Here is a 20,887-nt window from a genome sequence, read left to right on the forward strand (position 1 = left end):
GCCCTACTTAGTTCTGTCCAACCAAAAAAATTTTAAAGGCAATATAAATATAGATTTCTTTTCCTCTGTGATAATGATAATGTCTTACACTGTGCTCCCTAGTCTTCAAAGTGCCTGCACATCTATTACCTATAGCCTGGAGAGTCCATTTCAAGCTGCACCTACTTGTCATCAAGTAGAGATAATAAAGAAGAGAGCTCTGTGCAATCAAATTGTGAAAATAGGAATGTGTAACCACTCTCTTATTAAGGAATATAGCCAGCTGTAGCAGCTCATCTGGAAAGCTGCCAGAGGCTAAGTCTAATGGCAGCTGCAGGCATCTCAGTAACTCCCCTGCATTTTGTGTTACAAAGCCTCTCCTTGCCAAGGAGTTCAGAGTCCCTCGATGAGGGAAAGGCTCTAGATTTGTCTGGACAAATCTATGAGAGTCAAGCTCATTGCCCATAAAGCTCAAAAAGGCAGGGCAGCATGAGTTGGCGCCTGTAACAGAATGGTCAAGTGTGACCCTGGACCAGCTGCATCAGTGTCAGCTGGAAACGTTCCAGAAGCACCAGTAATTGAGTTCCACAGAACACCTAGGGAATGACAAGGTCTAAGTAGGGTTGGGACCAGTAGTCTGGATGTTATCAAGTCCTCATCTTAATTCCAACCCATAGTCAAGCCTGCCACCTAAAACCCAGCCTTTCCCCTTGCCTTATCTCTGGGATTCCCTTCACTCACATCCTCTCCATTTGCCTCACACTGACGTCCTCTTACAAATTCTGCTCTCGGGCAGGGACCTAAAACTCATTCATAGTAGTCAAGAGGACCTGCCACAAGTTTAACTGCTTTATCTCTTAAAGAACTTTGCCCTTTACAGTCAACAAAGGCTAAGCCTTAAGCTGAGAGAACAAACCTCTAACTGGAGTTTTACAAAATGAGATGATGTATAATATGTACTGATGGGTTCAAAAAACAAACAAACAAAAAAACCTTTACAGCCCCTTGGCAATTGTCACTTGGCCCACAGTAACTACCAGCTGCTTTGGCACCTCTGTGCTAATTAGATGATGGTGTTTTCTCTCAGGTAAAAAAAGAAGCCCTAATTCTTTGAGTATATAATTGTGCACTTTGTTTTTGGGCAGAAGCCTTGGCTGCGTAAATGCACGCACATTTTATAAGCATGCGTGTTCCACCCTCACATTTACTTACCCACACCCTGGGCACAAAGGAGGGCATCCCGCTGGTAGTGTGTACATTCTGCATGTCCCCAAGGTCTCCCTGCCACGGGAAGCCTCTTTTAGGGGATATGGAGTCATGCTATCAGGATGGGAGAAACAAATGGGATTCAGGGTTCCATGAATACGAGATAGGAGAAAGAGGGAAGCTCAAGGAATTTCTGAAGCATAGTCAAAATAATGATTGAGCAATGTGTATAATTGGAAATGGTGGGATAGCTATAGATGTGAGGCTTGACACCCTACCCATTCCAGAACTAGGCCTGGAAGCCAGAACGTCTGCATCTCCTTCTGTACAATTTCCATTTAAGTTAGAACATATTGTCACCATGAATAGAGCCTGCATAGATGTGATGCCCTCATATGGTGTACGATCTGAACATCAGTTAGTTACTAAAGAGCTCTGACCACCTTATAGATCATATGTGATACCTTCATAATCAGAGACTAGGTTGACCTTCTATTGGGATTATTCACTGACAGAGTAGCTAAGAACACTTTTCCTGTCAAATCACTAAATTTGAGGGCTGGAGAGGATCTTACATATACAGAACTCAATCTCATATCTCCATAAAGAACCCAAGACAATAACAGCACCAATATCTTCCAGTGCCCACTTGGTTCCTCTTTTCCCTATCAGCCTCCCTATGTTTGGAGTATATTTGTTTAAATTTTAGTTCTCACAAATTCTGTAAGCAAGTTTGTATTGAGTCTGTGTGCGCCTTCATTCATGAAAAATGAAGGAAAAGGAGGAAATGGGGAGCTTTTATCTCCACCACACATGGACTAAATAGCTTTTGTTTGGGGGTTTTAAAACAGAACGACAAAATATTACAATTATTCTTTTACTTTTTAATTAAGAGAAAAAATCATCAAATTCCATTCGTGGAAGTTTTCTGAAGAAATTTAGAATCTATCTGCTTTGCACTAAGGGCACTGTGAATTAACGAAAATAGGAGAACAAGGTCCTAAGCATGGCTCTGCTTCAAGCTCAAGGGTAGCCTTAGCATACCCGCTTAATCTGCCTTCAGCTTCCCCACCTTAAGAATAAGATTTACCAGACAATTTCTTCAGGCTTTGTAACTTTAATAATCTATACTTCTATGATGAGAGGCAATGGCTGATGGAAGGGAGGGTGTAGGGGGAGATAAGTGTTATAGGAAGGAGGAAAAAAAGGCTTTGAGAACAGGAAATGAGTGCACAGAGAAAGGAGACTCAATGTGCAACACGTAGAGAGACCCTGGGAGTTGGAAGGTGTCCAAAAATGAAGCAGAAGATGAATCCAGGGATTTCTCCATGATTTGGATCAGGATCACATTGGTTCTTACCTCATCTCTCCAGCACTCCAGACTATGGTTATTAGAGCAGAACATGAGAAATGCCTAATAGCTTCTGCTGTCACTGTTGTCCTCCCCACCCCACCCCCACACACTGAGCAGCTCACCTGGTTCTCCTTTCTATATTCACAGAAAACCTGTGGAAGGTTATACAACTACACATGCATCAGAGTACGAATATTGTGTTGGTACAATGTAATATATGGGGACCACCCCCCTCGAAAAGCCTGTCTTTGGCTATTGAGCATCTACATGCATATTATGTGGAAATGCCAGGAATCCCAGTAACAATTCCCCCATTTGATTGGTTGGTTGGGATTGTTTATTTCTTTGGGCTGTATGCAAGAGTATGTGCATTTGTGTGCACACACATGCATGTGTAGTGGTAGTAGTTGCAGTAATAGTAGTAGTAGTAGTTCATCTGTGGGAAATTTATGAGCACTTGTGGTCATGTGCATGTGGAGACCAAAGGTTGAAGTTTGATAGCTTTCTTAAATGCTCTCTGCCTTATGTTTCGTGAAAGGATCCTTCACTATATCTGGAGATTGGAGACTCAACTGGCTGACCAGAAAGTCCCAGAAATCTCTGCCTGTCTCCACCTTCCCGGGGCTAGGAATATAAACACAAACTGTTGTACTCGGGTTTTTTTTTTAATGGTTCTGGGGGATTAAACAAAGGTCTTTGTGCTTCTGTGGAAAACAATGTACTGCCTGAGCCTTCTTCCTGGTAGAGGGTATCATTATGTAGCTCTAACCTGTTTAGTAATTACTCAGGCTGCCCTCTTGTAACAATCCAGCCCCAGTCTCACAAGAGCTGGGATTCCAAGTATGTAGCACTATGGTGGGCTACAGTAACAAGTCTTATAGAAAACTGACTTATTTGAAACAGAATTTACTTGAGGAAGAGACTTCAAATAACTTCTAATAGTGGACCATTTGACCAAGCTGCTGAATTTTTTTTTAAATCTACTGATTCAATTGATTTATACTCCACCTTAGACACCCCTTTAACTCTAGCCAGGCAGTTTTCTAGGCTCTCTTTCTTCCTTTACACCTTACTCTCAGTCTAATATTTATTTCACTGTGTGGTTTTATTGTTATTACGAGCCTCCTGGGGCTGGAGATATGGCTCAGTAGTTAAGAGCACTAGCTACTCTTCCAGAGGACCAGGGTTCAATGCCTGGCACACATGTAGCAGCTTACAACAATCTATAACTCCAGTATCGGGGGATCCAACACCCACTTCTGACCTCTGTGTAAGCACACAGGTGGTACAGATGTACATCCAAGCAAAACAGACACACACACTAAAATAAACAAACAAACAAACAAACAAGTTTTTTTATAAAAACAAAAAAGTGTACTCCTTTGGAAAAGATAAAGATCCCCCAATCATGAATTGACTGACCAGTAGTCATTCATGGAAAGTTATATAACCAGTTTCCTGTTCAATGTCCAAAACAAGAAAGGATCTGACAAAAATCTTCGAGAGCGGTAGCAGACTTTTTTTCTTCCTCAGTTCTACACTGTAACCATGCAAGCCCACCAAATAAAGTACACCATGATTCAATCCATTATTCCACTAAATCAGAGAATCATAGCAAAACCATGGCAGATGTGGCCTTTGAGGCTTCTCTATCTAGCAATTATTAAACCTGGCTGCATATATCAAAAAAGTATATCAATGGGATTAAAAACATACATTAATGCTTGGTTGCAGGTCCCTACCAACTGAATACCAACAATAATCAGTTGGTAAGAATGGGAGTTTGGGCATAGTTCTTTTTACTTTGAGTTTCAGAAGGGGATTTTAATGAGTCCCCAGGATTACGAACTCACTTCAACTTCTAATTTGGTAAATGAAAAGCAAAGGTTATTAATATTTACTTCAGAATCCTAATGATGTATTTCTGTTGTAAAGGCCTAAGTTCATGCTGTTTGACATTCCAGAGCTATTCAAACTTTTCTGCCTTAAATGTTTTAGAGAAAAGATTCTTCTAAATCTCAAGCTCACATTTGAAACAAATCCCTCATTGATTAGATTAAATCACAGTGAAATCAAGAGTTTTCCTACTTCAGATTATGATGAAACCCACAACCTTGGGTATACAGAAAGACCATGTGTGGTGCTAATTTGATATGTAGTCATAGTCACTTGTGAAACTGGACAATTCATACACATTTATTTTTAATAAATACGTAATAAATGTATATATAAACAAGAGTTTATTTATCATAGTCCTAGAGTCTGGAAAGTTCAAGATCAAGGGGCAGTAGATTCAGTTGTTGAGTGAGAATTGCTGTCTATGTCCAAGATGGTGTTTTCAGATCCTTTGAAGTGGAGAAACACTGTGTTGTCTCATGGTGCACGGCAAAAGGGCAAGCAGGCCAAATGCTGTGTGAAGTTTTGGTACTCACATTGATTCGATCACTTTTAAAAATCTCATATCTTTTTATTGACACATATTCACTGAAAACAAAAACAAGGTCTTTCGAGAATATTCTGCACTTTAACCACAGTCATACTCCCACACCCTCCTTCTCTTTCTCCGTCCCTTTCATTAATCTCCTCTCTTCCTCTGGTCTTTCTTCTACATTCACGCCATATATCCCTATATATGTTTATATATTTTTAAAAATTCTAGAATCCATAAATGAGAGAAAACACATGATATTTGTGTCAGTCTCACTTTTTCATTTATTATCTTAGGCTGTTCCAGATGTCATCATATTGGCCATTAAACTTTAACACCTAAAGTTTGGAGGTAACATGTTCAATCCCTAGCAAATCCCCTGTGAATTATTTATTTGATGGAGGAGAATATTCCCTTGGAAAATCCATTGCAGCCAGTGAAATAAATTCTTCCTTCTTTTGGACTTTCTTTGCAGTTACTATTGAAGCTGAGAGTCTCTGATGCTCCTGGGAGTGTCTCCAAACACAACAAGGAAAGCACACTGAGAAAGCCTCACTTAGGAGGGACAGGACAGTCTAGTTTCCCTTCATCCCCTGCTTAATGTTCTCCTGCTGAGAAGAAACAGCTCATCTCTACAACTGATGCAAGATTTGTTCTGGTTGCCAAATTCCAATATCTAAGAACAATGGGGCAGAGGTGACCTCTTAAATCTTGAAAGACAGAAACTTCAAAGGGGATTTTTTATTTTATAAAGCATAAAGTAACCTGTTACCCCCAAAGATAGTACAGGTGAATAAAAAGAAAGAATTTTCAAAGTTTCAATGTCACCAAAATGTTACAAGTGTAGGAAAAACAACTAGACTTTGAAGGTTACCTCCAAACGAGTGACTCAGGGAGTCATTTCTTCTATTACATATAGCGTTGTGGGATGACTGGCCTATTTAACTATGTGGGTTTCATGTCTTTCCCCTACAAACCTAATCAATGCATTGAGTTAAAATATTGATGAGGTTTCAAGTAAGCTCATTTGCTGGGGAAAATCACTGTCAAAACATCCATCAAGCAAGCTTATAAATGGACACAGACAGAAAAAAAACCCTCAATATTTTTACCCAAAGACTGACACTTCAATGGCAGCATTGTGTTAAAACCCTAGGAAGCTTCGAATTAAAGAATTTTTAGATGTCTTACCTCATATATTGCTATGTTGGAGTTCTCATAAGTAGCTGGAGTTAGACTGCCTGAAGAAAAGGACAGCCTTGGGGACCTCCCACTTTGAACTTCTGAGATGATCTGGAAGCTTACACTGGCACGACTTCCTCTCTGTGAAAGGATTAGAAAAAAAGAATATGAACAGCAGTGTCATTATGTAAAACTAATTTGTTATATTCACTCAGAACGCTTTTATTGGCTCTCTGTGAGTTCGAGGCCAGCCTGTTCTACAAGAGCTAGTTCCAGGACAGGCTCCAAAGCTACAGAGAAACCCTGTCTCGAAAAACAAAATAACAACAACAAAAAGAACTCTTTTTATGCTGCTGTTGGGATCTTATTTACATTCTATATACCACCAAAAAGGTTAGCATTCCCAAGTATTTTTTCTCCCAGATAACTTGCTTTTTTAATTAAAATATAATCACATCATTTTCTTTTTCCCTTTCCTCTCTCCAGCCCTTCTCTTGCATCCCCAATTGCTCTTTCTCAAATTCAAGGCTTTATTTGTTGTTATGTATATATTTGTGGAAATATACTCTTAAATCTATAAATACAACCTGCTCAGTCCCTATAATGTTACTTGTTTGTTTGTTTGAAACTGGGTCTCACTGTGTGGTCCAAGCTGGTTTAGAACTCATAATCCTCCTGCCTTAGCCTGTGAAATACTGGAATTTCAGGCATGAAACATGCCATCCCTGGTCCCCAGAGAGAATTTGAATTATATATATGTGAGGCAGTCCCATATATATATATATATGTCAGTAGTTTAACCTGGAACACTCATTTTATAGACTTGAAATTTAGAAAAAAAATATTGAAATTATTTCCCCAATATCATCTAGTCAATCATTTAGTTAAGAGAAATGTGGTTGTAGAGAAATGAAAACTTTTAAAAATGGAACTAGGAGATAAGTTCAGTCCCTCACTCCCAACACAGACTCCATTTTCTTCCAACCTACCAAATGGCATCATTCTTTCTGAAGACGAGATTAATGACAGAAGGCCTTCCACAGAGCAATCAAGTTGATACAGAGTAAGTGGGTTATCAGTTTATGGTGAGTGTGAGGCTGAAGTAGGCCAGATTCTTTATTCCTTCATTTTACTTAGATACACAGTCTGGAAAGGGGAGCTGCAAGCTTCGCAGGTGAAGGACAAAATCAAGAGTGTTCTCTGAAATCTGTGTTAATCTTTAAAGATAAGCTTCTATATCTTCAAATAAGCCAGTAGACTTATTTTATGTGAAGATAGACCAAATCAACAGGCACCTCAATATTCTTCTCAATAATTCTTAAAATGGTTGTCGAAAAAAATTACCATGAAAAGAAATGAATAGATACCCTTGTTACTATCTAGGCAAGGCTTCTCTTCCAACACCTATACCACCACTTATTCATTTATTATTGTTTTTATTACTAGTAGTCATAGTAGTGATTTCATTATTTTGAAACAAAGTCTCACTATGTGTAACAAGCAGGCCTTAATAACATAATCCTCCTGCCTCTGCCTTCACAGGACTAAGATTACAGGCACACACCACTAATGTCCAGCTTCTATACTCTCCTTCTGATAAGGAAGAAAAAGACAGCTCAAGAATATAGGGGTTGAACAAAGATTTTGGTGTGATAGTTCCCTGTCCTGTACACTTTCTTCTGGAATCATGCTTTCTATCAGTCTTGCTTGCCAATAAGAATTCACCTTAAGTCCTTTTTAACACTGCGATTCCAGTGGTCTTTGATCACCTGAAGATAACTGTTGCCTTAGCCTTGAGTTAAGTTTTTTCGATATCAAAACTATCACGAAGTCCAAAGACAACGTTGTGCATTTTAGCAGGGCAAGACTTAGGCAACATGTAAAACCTGACTTTTCACATAACCCCTCCATCTACCTGCGCTGCCTCCAACAGAGCGAGGCCAGGGAGTCATCTACTTTTTTTTCTATTCTTTATTTTCACATCTCAGCAAGAGCACGTAGATGTATATTAGGACATAGACCTCTCTGTGCAGGGCAAGGAGAAAATGATAAAATCTGCCAAAATCCACATACACTTGGATTTCAGCTTCACTTTTCTCTAAAATCTTCCTTTTCTGACCTGCCTTCTCCTGACCTCCCAATTTTTCTAGACCAAATTAATTCCGTATTCTCAAAGAGTTTACACTTTCAGACATTCCTCTTGGATGGAATTTTTGGCTTGGTTTCTTGACTGATTAAACACAGCCAGCTGCAAGTTTGTGACTGCAGAGCAATTAAGCAAAATGTATGCTTCCCTATCTGTTCCACTCCAAAGCCTTGAGAGAAGCCAAATGCCAAAAAGGGACTTAGAGGCAAAGAGCTGTGTTCTTCCGGCGTAATGTCATTCTTTTCCACTTAGACCAAAACACTTAAACAAGCAAATGAGCATTAACATTCCCTAAAGGGCTATTGATATTTTCTGTCTTTTTCTTACGCTTACAGTAAAAAGTTGCAGTGATGTTTTTATCCTCTTCGGGTCAAAATGTGTGCCTAGATGAAATGATCTATAATCATGTGCACTGTCTTCAACCCCAGTCATTCTGTCTGTCTGTCAACAGCACTGCTGTGCTTTTTGTGACATTTTGCAAGTACTGGCATACTTCTATAATGCAAGTGCAGTTTATAAATTAATATAAATGAGAAGACACATAATGGATATTTTATAGACGTCACATGATCTATGCATTGAAAAAGCCAATTTCGTCCAAAATTGAGCATAGTTATTTTTTTGCTACTTTAGAGCACAGCATCCAGGCAGCTGTCAAGAGCCATCAGGTTGACACGGGTAATGCCCAATTATATGGGTTTGGGAAATAAGTTGCATGTTTTGACCAAAACTTTAGTACATTTATCTCCATTTTCACAATGACTTTTATGACAGATCACATTTGTAGATTAAAAAAAATTAACCACAGGACTGACTTGTTTTATCTTGGTATCAAGTTATAGATTGGGATTGTTTTCACTTCAGTGTCTGAACTTTCGCCTGCTTCACTTGGGGAGTTTCATACAAAGAATACTGAGTTTTGAAAAACCCAGACAGATCCACCAGCATGACTGCTAGTGTCCTCTGTTGGTTTCAAACATGGAAGTCAATTATCAACGGGTTTCTGTGGCATGGGGGCAGAGTACAGATGTCAGGCACAGCGCTAGGCTTGCTTTCATCGGCAGATTTCTAGGAAGGGGATATTCACTTCACAAAATCATCAGAGAATTTAAAGCAGAGCATTGTAAATGACCAGACGGCAGGACATAACCACATAAATCCATTCTTCATGGAGCCTGCTAATTGCATGTCATTTTCAGTGTCCTTTTTAAGCAACTGCCCAATTTGCCACTGAAATAACCGATTCTTAAATTTGATGTGGTAAAATGACAACAGTAAATGGCACACGAAAGCAATATAATGCCTTTGTACCTTCTCTCGCCACCCCGCAGCACATGCAAGGGTCAGTGCCATTAATGCAGTCAAATAAGCTAACAGAAGGAAGCACACCAGCTCCCTTGACAAAGTCCCCACCACCACCCTCCCCCCGCCACCCATGCACACGCTCTTTTTGTCACGCTTCTGTTTATACTGCTTCTTATGCTCAGGATATCTATATTTCAGGGTCAGGAATAAAATAGGAAGACAGGATGGAAACTGTATAAAGCCACAAAAAGCATGTCTTTTACCAAATAAAAAATGTAACTACTTACTACTGAATTTTGGACAACTGCCAACAGTTTAAAAATACATTGATAAACAACTTTATGTGGTACAGTATGATGCTATGGTAGACACATACATTGTATATTACTTGAGTCAGGGTACTTAGGTTGCCCGTCATCCCAAACATTTATCATTTCTTTGTAATAAGAGCATTTACAAACCCTATATTCTAATTGCTTTGGAGAATACGACACAACAATGTTAGCTTGCAATCACCCTTCTGTAATAAATACCAACACTTACAACCCAACTTTTACAAAAGCTCATAAATCCAGACTTTTTATGTGTAATTTCAAAGCTTGCTGCTAATTTCTCCTGGGAGGGTCAAAGAAAAGTGATTGATAACCAGTCTGTAATCTATGACATAGACAAATTCTACTTTCCCTTCTCTTAAGACTCAGCTTTTGATGTGGATCTCTGAAAAAGCACCTTCCACTAATCTGACTTCGCTACTGTCCCCTTCTATTTCCAGTTCATTTGTACAATCTGGCACCCATTGATTTCCTTGCATGATTGCATTGTCTTCAACTTGACTCTAATGCTCTAGAAGGTAAGGACTACATGTAATCTCAGAAAATGTATCCCAGGGACAGTAGCAGGTTCTTATGAAGATCACCTGTTATAAGAAAAATACAAGCAATCATCCTTTCCCCAACTTTTATTAGTACCTTTTATACTGTAAGCACCATGTTGGGTGTTAGAGGCTAATATAAAGTTTACCTAAAAGGGGTTATATGAAGCAAAAGCTCAACTATTGCCCAGAGTGAATTGTGTTTGCTTTCAGAACACGGTACTAAATAGCACTATCTAACTGAGATACAACACGAACTATATATGTAATTTTAATCAACAGTTAATATTCAAACATATGTCAGGGTAAAATATAATTAAATAATTGATATATCTACATAATGCATAATGAACAAATCATAATAATTAACATTTTCATATCCTTAAATATATATATCATTTTCTTTTTATTTATTCTTTTCTCATACAATACTCATTTCTCTTTTAAATGTATTTTAACTGTGTGAATTTTTCTGTGTGTATGTGTATGAAAGCTACATGCATGCAGGTATCTCTGGAGGACTGAAGAATGTGTTGGACCCCCTGGAACTAGAGTTACAGGTAAGCTTCTGGATACAGGTTCTTGAAAAATAAATCCAGGTCCTCTGTAACATCAATATAGTTTTTAAGTGCTAGACCATATTTCTGTCTCATTTCTTTACGTTAGTAAACTTTAGCGTCTTTTTTTCTTTTCATTTATTTTTTGTAAGTTATTCATTAAATTTAAATTATAATCACCCAAGTGTTCTATAGAACACTGGAATTTATTCTTCCGTCTTACTGTAATCTGGTACCAGTTATATAATTTCTATTTCCCTGTTTTCTACTCTTCCTACCCTCTAGTGACTACTAGTCCATTCTCTTACTTCAACATTTAAGCAGGATCATGTGACAGTGTCTTCCTATATCTGACTTATATCCTTTAGCATTATGTCCTCCAGTTTGATCCATGTTGCTACAAATGACAGATTTTATTCTTTTGTGGCTAAAGAATATTTCATGGGAGGTGGGGTTCCTTGGACTTCCCACAGGACAGGGAACCCTGATTGCTTTTCGGGCTGGGGGGGGACTTAATTGGGGGAGGGGGAGGGAAATGGGAGGCGGTGGCGGGGAAGAGACAGAAATATTTAATAAATAAATAAATTTAATAAAAAAAATAAATAAATAAAAGAATATTTCATGCCACATATATAACTATATGTGTTCTAACAGTTATAGTAAAATATAAATAAAATAGATAACAATAATTTAATAATATGCTTTCTTTAACCCCCATATATCTAAAATAGTTTTTATTTATAATCAATTTTTCACAAATTTTCATGAGATTTTTCACAGGTCTTTATTCTAAGTGTTCTAAATGCAGTGTGCATTTTACTCTTGTAGTTTTGGTTGTGAGCTTAGCATTTAATGGCTAACCCATCTCTCCAGGCCATGCATCTTATTCTTAAAGCACATCGTAATTGAAACTAAGTACATGACATGCATTCAATGGTAACTTGTAGCTTCTGGCTATGATATCAGGCAATACAGCCAGAAAAGACGCTACTTACCTTACTGCCAAAGTGAGGATTAATAAATGTCACATCCTCCAAAGTCAGTAGAATTCTGTTGGGTCCTTTAATCAACTGGATTTTATTTATACGTCGCCTGAAACAAATATGAAATAAGATGGGAGGGGCTGGATGTTTTTGCAAAGTCTGGGTTGATTTTCTCTAGTGTGTGTGTGTGTGTGTGTGTGTGTGTGTGTGTGTGTGTGTGTGTGTATCTTTACCATAATATCTACAGCGAAGGGAAGTAACAACAAGCCTGGTCATCATAATTTACAAGACAAAAATACAAACATGAAAATATTATTTAAATCATATCTAAAAATAAAGCAAGGGTGATGTATAGGGTATTTCAGACTAATAAAATAGTGCTCTCGCATCAGGAGCATCTTTAAAACACCTCTGAGTAACTTTTAAGGAACCATGCATACTTCCTACTCGCAGTATGCACCCAAATAATCTTAAAGCCAAAACTCAAAGATCTCTAGTTTATAAACAAAAACACATTATGGAAACAAAGCAAAATAAGACAAATTGTATGCAATTCCCTAGCCTTAGGCAGAGCTGGAACTGGATCCTTGGTCCCTGGCTATATGCCCAGATTTCTGCCCACTTGTCTTGTAAAGTTGCATGCACGCGTTGCCAAAGCAACAGGTTGAAAAGTGGAAAAATTCAGTCAGTTGTTTGCTTTCTCCAAACAAGTGGGCTGACTCGGATTTTTTGTTTTGTTTTGTTTTGTTTTCCCTTTTACCAAATTAATCTCTTGTCTGAGCATTACACAGTCATGGTTTAAACATGATTCTCTCCAAACAAGCCCATGAATTCACAGTCAATGTAATTATTTTATACAAATCAATTAGGAGACACATAAGAGTGTACGATGTCTATTTCACAAAGTCACATGGGTGTCCCAGACAATTTAGGATCAGGAAGGAACCTTAGTTTGTGTGATATTCTCTCTCTGTGTCTCTCTGTCTCTCTCTCTCTCTCTCTGTCTCTCTCTCTCTCTCTCTCTCTCTCTCTCTCTCTGTGCTTGAAGCTAAATTCTAATTTTGTTTTCTTTTCCATAATTCAATATAATGCAATGTGTTCACTGCAAGAGCCAGGGTGAGAAAAACAACCACTGAATCAAATGCTTTGCCAAGTTGGCCTAAGGAGACTTTCTTCTGTAGCATCGCTGTAACTTTACCAGAAACCCACTCAATTGTTCTCAGGGACTTCACTGGTTTGGAAACAAACAAACAATTAATGTGTCCCTAATTGTCTGTCAACAAATATGTCCCTTATCACAGTGGGAGCTGCTGCCCCACAGAGAAAATTAAAAGAGCCCTGTAGTGACTTCTTGGGTAAAGCACATGAATCTTTTGGCAAAGTAAAACATCACTCCCTAACTTATCTGCTTCATATGTGTAGAAAATTGTCTTAAAGCAGGCACACCTGTAAAAATAATTGTGCTTCAAAATACAATCTAGTAGAAAGCAAATTGAACTCCCAGTCTGGGGAGGGGGTGGTACTGATTCTGTCATTAATTAGCCAGGTGCAGGTGACCTTGGATAAATGAGTTAACCTCTTTAGGCCTCAGTGTCTCCTATCTAGTTGGATAATAGTCCTTACATTCCCTGCTTTCGAGAGTTGTTTTGAAAATCAAATGAGATAATGTATGTGCAAGTGCTCTGAAAACCATGAAGCACCAGGAAAGTAGCAGGGCTCATTATTATCATTATCATCATTAGTATTGCAAAGCTCCAGAGAGCTCTACAGAGAGGCAATACAATCTGGTTCAGAGGCGTAGGGAGAAAAGAGTTCAAAGGATGCTTTGTTTTGGGGTAGTTGGGTTCTTTGCATGGCTTTCTTTCTGAAAAAAAAGAAAGAAAAAACCTTAAACAATCAAAACACACAAAAAGGAAAGACCAGAGAGTCGCTCTCCTACAAGTAATCATCTATTACAGAAACTCAGCAGCCACTCAGCTCTTCTGATTGCAGCCATGGTGGGCAGAGAGAGGGAGGAAGGCGGCAAAAAGGGGTACCTTTTATGCTTTGTTAACTGAGGAACCAAGGACCAGGAGACTCTGGGAAATGGTGTGCCTTGTTCTCGTCTCTGAGTTTTCTGTGACCACTTGAAGTACCAATTGTCTCAAACTCATTTCCCTCTCCAATCATTTTCCTCTCTAATCACGTCCCTCTCCAGTCATTTTCCTCTCCAGTCTTTTTACCCTTTAGCTCACAAACTCCAAACAACCCCTTATCCCCCCACATACACACATACCTTTGTGGGTCTTCTGTTTCTTTTTTCCTTGTCTTTCCAATGATTAATGAATTGGACTCACTCAAAGCCCAGAGTACCAAACCATTCAGTTTAAAAGGCCAGCAAGAATTATCATTTGGGGATGTTAATTAGTCATATAAGCAGCTGACTGGGTGGAAAGAGCCTATGACTCCTAAAATCTCGGGGGTGGAGGTTCTTGTCCATCATTTGTTTTTGATGAGAATCTAAGGAAGCTAATTAAATATTAAATTATTTGACAACACATAAAGAATATTAAATTTCTGTTCTTAGCAGTGATATATCCCAGCCACAGAAGTTAGAAGAAAAAAAACTTGCTTTGCTTTATCAAGTGTGTTTTATCAATTCATAACCTACCTAGTCTTTTGTGTGTGTTAAGTTTTTACTAGGTACCAATATATTAAATAGGAAGAATAACACCTCCTATGATGGTTTCAATCTCATTTTTGTAAGTTCATTAAAATAGCAAAGCTGAAAGAACTTTGCAGCATCATCTAAGCTAATTCCTTCACTGTACAAATGAGAAAATTCTGGCCATGAGGTTCAGTGGCTGGCCAAAGATCATACACTCTATGCACTTTTTCTTGGGATGTACCCAAACAGTTCTACTCCCAATGAGTCCATCCATACTACTGTTGGGACTAGCCTTACGAAGAGATGACAAGGTAGAAAAGAGAGATCTACTTCATTTCTCACTGTCCCCAAATTACTCTCATATGGACACAGTCCAACTCTTCAAATACAAAGATCAGAAGAAAGGATTTTCAGACTAAGTGACATTCAGACCAGTCGTGAAACATGTCACCAAATTAGTGAACCACCTGTTAAGAGATTTGAGGGAGGAACCAAGAGTTAATGGTAATGACAGTATTGATGAATAGAGAGGTGTATCCAAGGAAGAAGAACAGTAGAAATCCAGATCATGATATCCTGGTCAAGAGGTATAGATGTTGCTCGGTGGTGGTGGCACACATGTTTAATCCCAGCACTGGAGAGGCAGAAGCAGGTAGATCTCTGAGTTCGAGCCCAGCCTGAGTTCCAGGACAGCCAGAGCTTCACAGGGAAACCATATCTTGTGGGGGGAAAAAAAGAGAGACATAGATGTCCAAATGGAGATTCTGAGTTCACAACAATTAGCAGGAGAATCCAGCATATCTACAAAGGGCTTAAGTTTTTCCATTCATTGAGTGCCTATTCTGAGTCATGTACTAAGGTAAGTGCTTTACTCACTTTTGCTTGTTTAATCTTCATTATAATCTCATTTTAAGATTTAATTTTTAATTATATGTATATTTGCATGTACTTCTAGACATGGGCATGAGTGCAGTGTCAGCAGAAACCAAAAGAGGTCATCAGAGTCCTTGGAAATGGAGCTTCGGGCAGTGGTAAGCTACCTGACATGGGTGCTGGGAGCCAAACTCAGCAGTCAATCTTACCCCTGAAGCTATTCTCCAGTCCCTAAAATAGGTTTATGTATTTTATGTGTGTGCATGGAGGGGGGCGGGTATTGAGCACTCATATAACACAGCATGCATGTGTAGGTCAGACGACAGTCTGTCAAAGTCAGTTATCTTGTTTCACCACTGTGGGTCCCAGGATTTACACTCAGATCTTCAGCCTTAGCAGCAATTGCTTCTATACATTGAGTGATCAAGAAAGCAGAACCTGGTGTTCCAGACTTAGGAATTAGCACCACTATTCGTAAAGCTTAGAGTCTAGCCAAAGTCTGCCTACAATATTCCAACTCTATTCCCTATCATACCATTTGGGGAAGAAGATGGTTCCTTTTCCAGCAGGGGTGGGTGGTATGGGAGTTACCATAGATAGGCAGTAATAAAGAAGCTTAAAACCATGGTTCTTTTACTTCACCATTATGTTGAGAGCCAGATCTACTCATAGGCAACATCACCACTGACACTACAACCGGGAAAGCTATTCTCAGCATCATGAAAACACTTCACTCTAAATGGGGCCAGTAGGGATGGTAAATCACTATGGCAAAGAAAATCAGTGGGCAATTGTACTGAAACATGACTTCCTGGAAATCAATATTAACAAGGCTATTGTGGACTTCTGTTTTGTGTACACAAAAAAGAACAAAAAAAATGTACCTTATAAAGTAAGCAAATCCATTAATAGACAGCAAGGCTACAACCAAAGCGAGGCAGACCATCATGGCTAAGGCGGGGTCGATATCTGCTGAGAGGGAACGAAAGAAAAAGAACAGCGTTGGAATGGAAAAGCAGTAAATACAGCGCACCACAGAGCGATTCCTTGTGCTTCCTGGTGACTCTAAAATCAAGCCACATGTACCTAACCTAATTCCATTTTTCTACAGCACAGTCTGTCTTGTTGACTTTATGGACAAGAAAGCAATTTCACTGTTCTAAAGCAAAACCACTCACCACTCTGACAATAACAAATCACACGAATTAAGGCTGACCAGGGTGTTTTCTTTGGAGGAAAAAGTCTACAAATGGAAAACTTTAAGTGCATTCATTTAAGTTGGACAGCAATAAAATTCTTCAGAATAGGTGTGGTATCTTACCTGTGAAGGGTGAGTATTATGCTGTCTAAAATAAAAGGCCTTCTTAATCCATCTGAGCCCACAGACCTTATGAATTATATCATTATTTGTCTTTCAAGGGTGAGATACAGTCCAGTTTTGATAGTGTCTTCATAAGCATATATGTTGGTCTCTATGAAATCTAAGTATCTAAATAGATTACAAATATTTCAGGGGGAAATACATGATGATGTGAGTAAAGAGGCAGTTGGATGTGTCCTGTTAAAATAAAATCAGGCTATTTCAAATAGATGCTCTTGGTTTTGGAAAGGTATAGGCAAATACTTAAATCAGAATACTGTGGGTCCTTCTAAAGGTACCCTCTGGCTCTCAGAGGTTTGATGAGATTTCCCTCTCCCAAAACCTAGAAGAGTCTTACCAGTCAATCAATCTGCTAAAGGACATCAGAATTACTAGCTGTGGTTCCTACCCTCAGGGAGCAGTACATTTTGGGGGTAAGGAGACACAACCAATACACAAGAAACAACTGAAAATTGATTTTGTGCTAAGCTATAAGGCAGAGAATTTTAGTATAATAGTAGTTCAGAGAGGAGGGGGTGCAAATATGGTGTTCTTGTGGTAGAATCTGATTGACAGGATTTGAATATATCACGGGATACCCAGGTGATCTTTTTTAGCAGAAAAAAAACCCACAGGCCACAGCCATCTAAAGTTAGGGGAACGGAAGACACTTTTCTTTTATTAAAATTATGTCTTGGAGAAAGATTGAGACCTCTTTCAGGTCCAGTGATGGGTTAGCTTTCAGATTGTGAATGATTCTTTAAGACAGGAAAGTGCCTTTCGTGGTTCTGATTATTTTAAAATCAAGGAGATAAAATACTAAGATGTTTGTGCAATCTGAAACGCAAACGTATGTCTTTGTGAGTGTTTCAATATTGAGATGGACCTTGTCTTAAAGAAGTGCCCCTATAACCCACACTAAATCACACTGATGCCCAGTGACTTCCCATTCCTTACCTCGTCGGCAGATCTTCCCTTCTGCAAACCAGCATTTTGCATCTGCGCTAGGGGGCCTGCCACCAGGGAAGTGAATGGGGGTCCCTCTGAACCGAAGCTGTTCAGTTTCCATGTCCACGGTGTAAGTGCTGCGGAGTTCCCATTCTTCCCCGTTGCTGTCCAGGATTACATATTCAGAAATTCCATTTCCATTTGAATCTGTCCTTATCAACTGGCTGAAGCCATAGAACTGCATGTTTCTGGAATGCTGGACCAGGCCGGCAGCACTAGTCTGTCCATTTTCTTTCATAGCCTTATTCATGGCTTGTGCGATAAAGTAAATTGAATTATAGATGGTTCCAAACAACGGTGAAACCTATTTTTAAAAATTACAATTATCTTGAGCCCTAGTCACCCTAGAGCAATTTCAGGGTATATTCCAAGCTTGTCTTCATTATTATGTGCCACACGTCTGAATGCAGCAGAGCTATGAAGACCCAGAGGGGGGAAATATTTCTGAGGACTTGCTTGGTTTCTCCCCTGAATTTTTCTGTTATTTCCCGAAGGCCTCCACATCTTTAAACATATCAAATATGACAATTTTATGAGCGAACCAAGTCATACACAGTATATGTTTATGCTCCTTAGCTAAAAAAGTGATTTAGAGTAAAAAAAAAAAGCATAAAACACAAGCATGAACTAGACAAGGGGAGTTCAAAGGAAATTTACCAGACTAGTTACTGGTGTACTGCACATGGGGAAAAAATCACTTCTTTGCACTACTAGGGTAATAGGTGTGTACTGCAAGACTGTAAATAACGGAACTCTGTAATCCATGGCTATGACCTCCTGTCTTCGTCCAAAATAGCTAGTCTCCTAAACACATACCCCTCAGAGAAGTGGCTACTAAGATTCCATTTTAAATGCATATCTACACACTAGACAACATGCATTCAAATCAACAAATTGTATATCCTATTGGCTTGCAAAGTTGCAATACTCTGATAAGAAAACACTGTAAGTCAGTAAGTAGTATGATACAGAAAATTGCTTGACTATGCCTGCTACACTGTTCATTAACCTTGTAACTTATTTTTGGAATAAATCTTGCATCTTTTATCATAAAACATGAAGAGAAAGATCAACCAACTCTTCTACTCTACAGCCCCCACAACCATGGCCTCATGGTTTCCTATAGCATTTCAAATACAGCATGGAAGTCAAGAAGGTTACGATCATGTCATTTTACCAAGTTTTGAGGAAAGATGATGCTCACTGTCTCTGTATCCTAAGGTCTACAAAACTAACCTCTTGTGACAGGCTTCATGTGAGAGAAAAAAAAATACTTAAAATTAACCGAGTTATGTTTGTGTTGGAAACACAAGCAAATATGCAGAGCAGTGTAGTAACAGAATAGTGCCAAGCTTTGTTTACATAGAATATGATGGTACAACTATGACTACATATTAGCATCACCCAAGGAATATCAACACTGAGCTCATAGCAACAAACTGAGATGCTAAATTTGAGACCCATGGATCAGGATTATAAAAAGCTTCCTAGGGATTCTAATATATCTAAAATTAGGGGAAAAAGGCCTGTTCTTAAGAAAAGAATGTTTGGGTGTATCACACATTACCTCACTCAATGTCTCCTTAAAATGATAATACAGAATTATGACTTTTATAACCTTTTATGTCATCCGACTAGGTATCTTTATACTTAGAGAAGGGAGATTCAGAGACACCAAGTAATCTAATAAGTTCACTCAATCAAGCCTAAAATCAGGGCTAGAATACAGGGTTCCTATATTTGTGTTAGTATTTTTGATTGGGAAAAAAATCTGGCTGTAGTCTCTTCTGCTTCTAAACTCTTCTAAAAATTCTCGACTTTTAGACTAGTTAAGGGACTGAAGTTAGCAAGCAGTTATTTTTATTTGGCCTACATATAGGTCCTTGTTTATCTTTCTGTTCTGTTCATATTAGAGTACCCAAACTCAGGTCTTTATCTTCCTTCCTATCTATATTCTCTCATTTGGTGACCACTTCTGCTTTTATGAATTGAAATGACATAACTATATCATGACTCTGAGTTGAGGTTACAACTCAGACCTCTCTCCTATATGACAGACTCAAATAGTCAGCTGCTTACTTCAATAACTTTACTTGCATGTTCAGTCTCAACATATCCCAGATCTTCACCCCCAAACCCCTTGTACCATCTCTAATAAGTATCCCTCATTTTTTCTGGATAGCTACTGTATTCTTTCAATGTTTTAGACTACTAAGTCTCAATCTCCTGAATTCTGTTTCGATGAACTCTCTACCCAACCCCAACACACACCCTTCAAAAACAGATTAGAAATAGATCAAAACAAGATATCCACCTTCAGTGGACAACCATACACAGAGATCCCTTAGGAAGTTTTCAGTAATCATATGTCCTGACTTTCTTGGACAGTGGTTGCCTTTAGGATTCCTGCAAAAGCCCAACTCTTTCTGAGACATTGGTGGGTTATGACACAAAGTGAAGGAAAGAAGGCAAAGTGCAAAATCAATACTAGTAAAATCAAAAACTAGTTTTTAAACACCCGCAGGGCAGCAAGTCTCTGAAAGCAGCAAAGAATGCTAGTATTCTGTTTTGAAAGGCACAGAGCTTTCTGGGAAAGAGACTGCATCTATCTATCTACTACCAAAATAAAATATTGAAACTCTTTTTAAAAATCTGCCTCTGAGTTGACGCGCTGCACTGTTTCCTGCTGGCCAGTCTATCCTGCCATCTGTGTTCTTAGGCAGCCTCCTGTGAGAACTAACTGGCAGCAACACCCTAAGATTAATGAAACTTGGAGCTTATTTGGGATTCTCTTGCCTATGCCATACTGTAAACACACACACACACATGGGGGGATGGGGATCTGATGTGAGTGCCCTCATAGCCACAAAGGTATAATGAACAAGGGGCTTGAAGTTAAGAGAAAAGCCTGGCAACAGCATTCAATTACAAAGAAGGAGCTGTCATCATGGCCGACTGTCCATGACATGCCTTCAGGCCTATTTCACC

The 20,887-nt window shown here is 38.9% G+C and overlaps 1 protein-coding gene across 1 annotated transcript in view; it reads right to left on the reverse strand.

Annotated features, from left to right (window-relative positions):
- Positions 1-20,887, reverse strand: part of Gucy2f (guanylate cyclase 2F, retinal) — a 79,695-nt gene that overhangs the window by 38,260 nt on the left and 20,548 nt on the right. Inside the window, exons 3-6 of the mRNA XM_075957550.1 lie at positions 17,849-18,203; positions 16,416-16,500; positions 12,024-12,120; positions 6,159-6,290 (exon numbers count right to left, since the gene is read on the reverse strand). Coding sequence (XP_075813665.1) covers positions 6,159-6,290; positions 12,024-12,120; positions 16,416-16,500; positions 17,849-18,203 — 669 coding nt within the window. The remainder of the gene's footprint in view (positions 1-6,158; positions 6,291-12,023; positions 12,121-16,415; positions 16,501-17,848; positions 18,204-20,887) is intronic.

Source organism: Microtus pennsylvanicus, chromosome X, assembly GCF_037038515.1.
Source record: "Microtus pennsylvanicus isolate mMicPen1 chromosome X, mMicPen1.hap1, whole genome shotgun sequence".
Lineage (NCBI taxonomy): Eukaryota > Metazoa > Chordata > Mammalia > Rodentia > Cricetidae > Microtus > Microtus pennsylvanicus.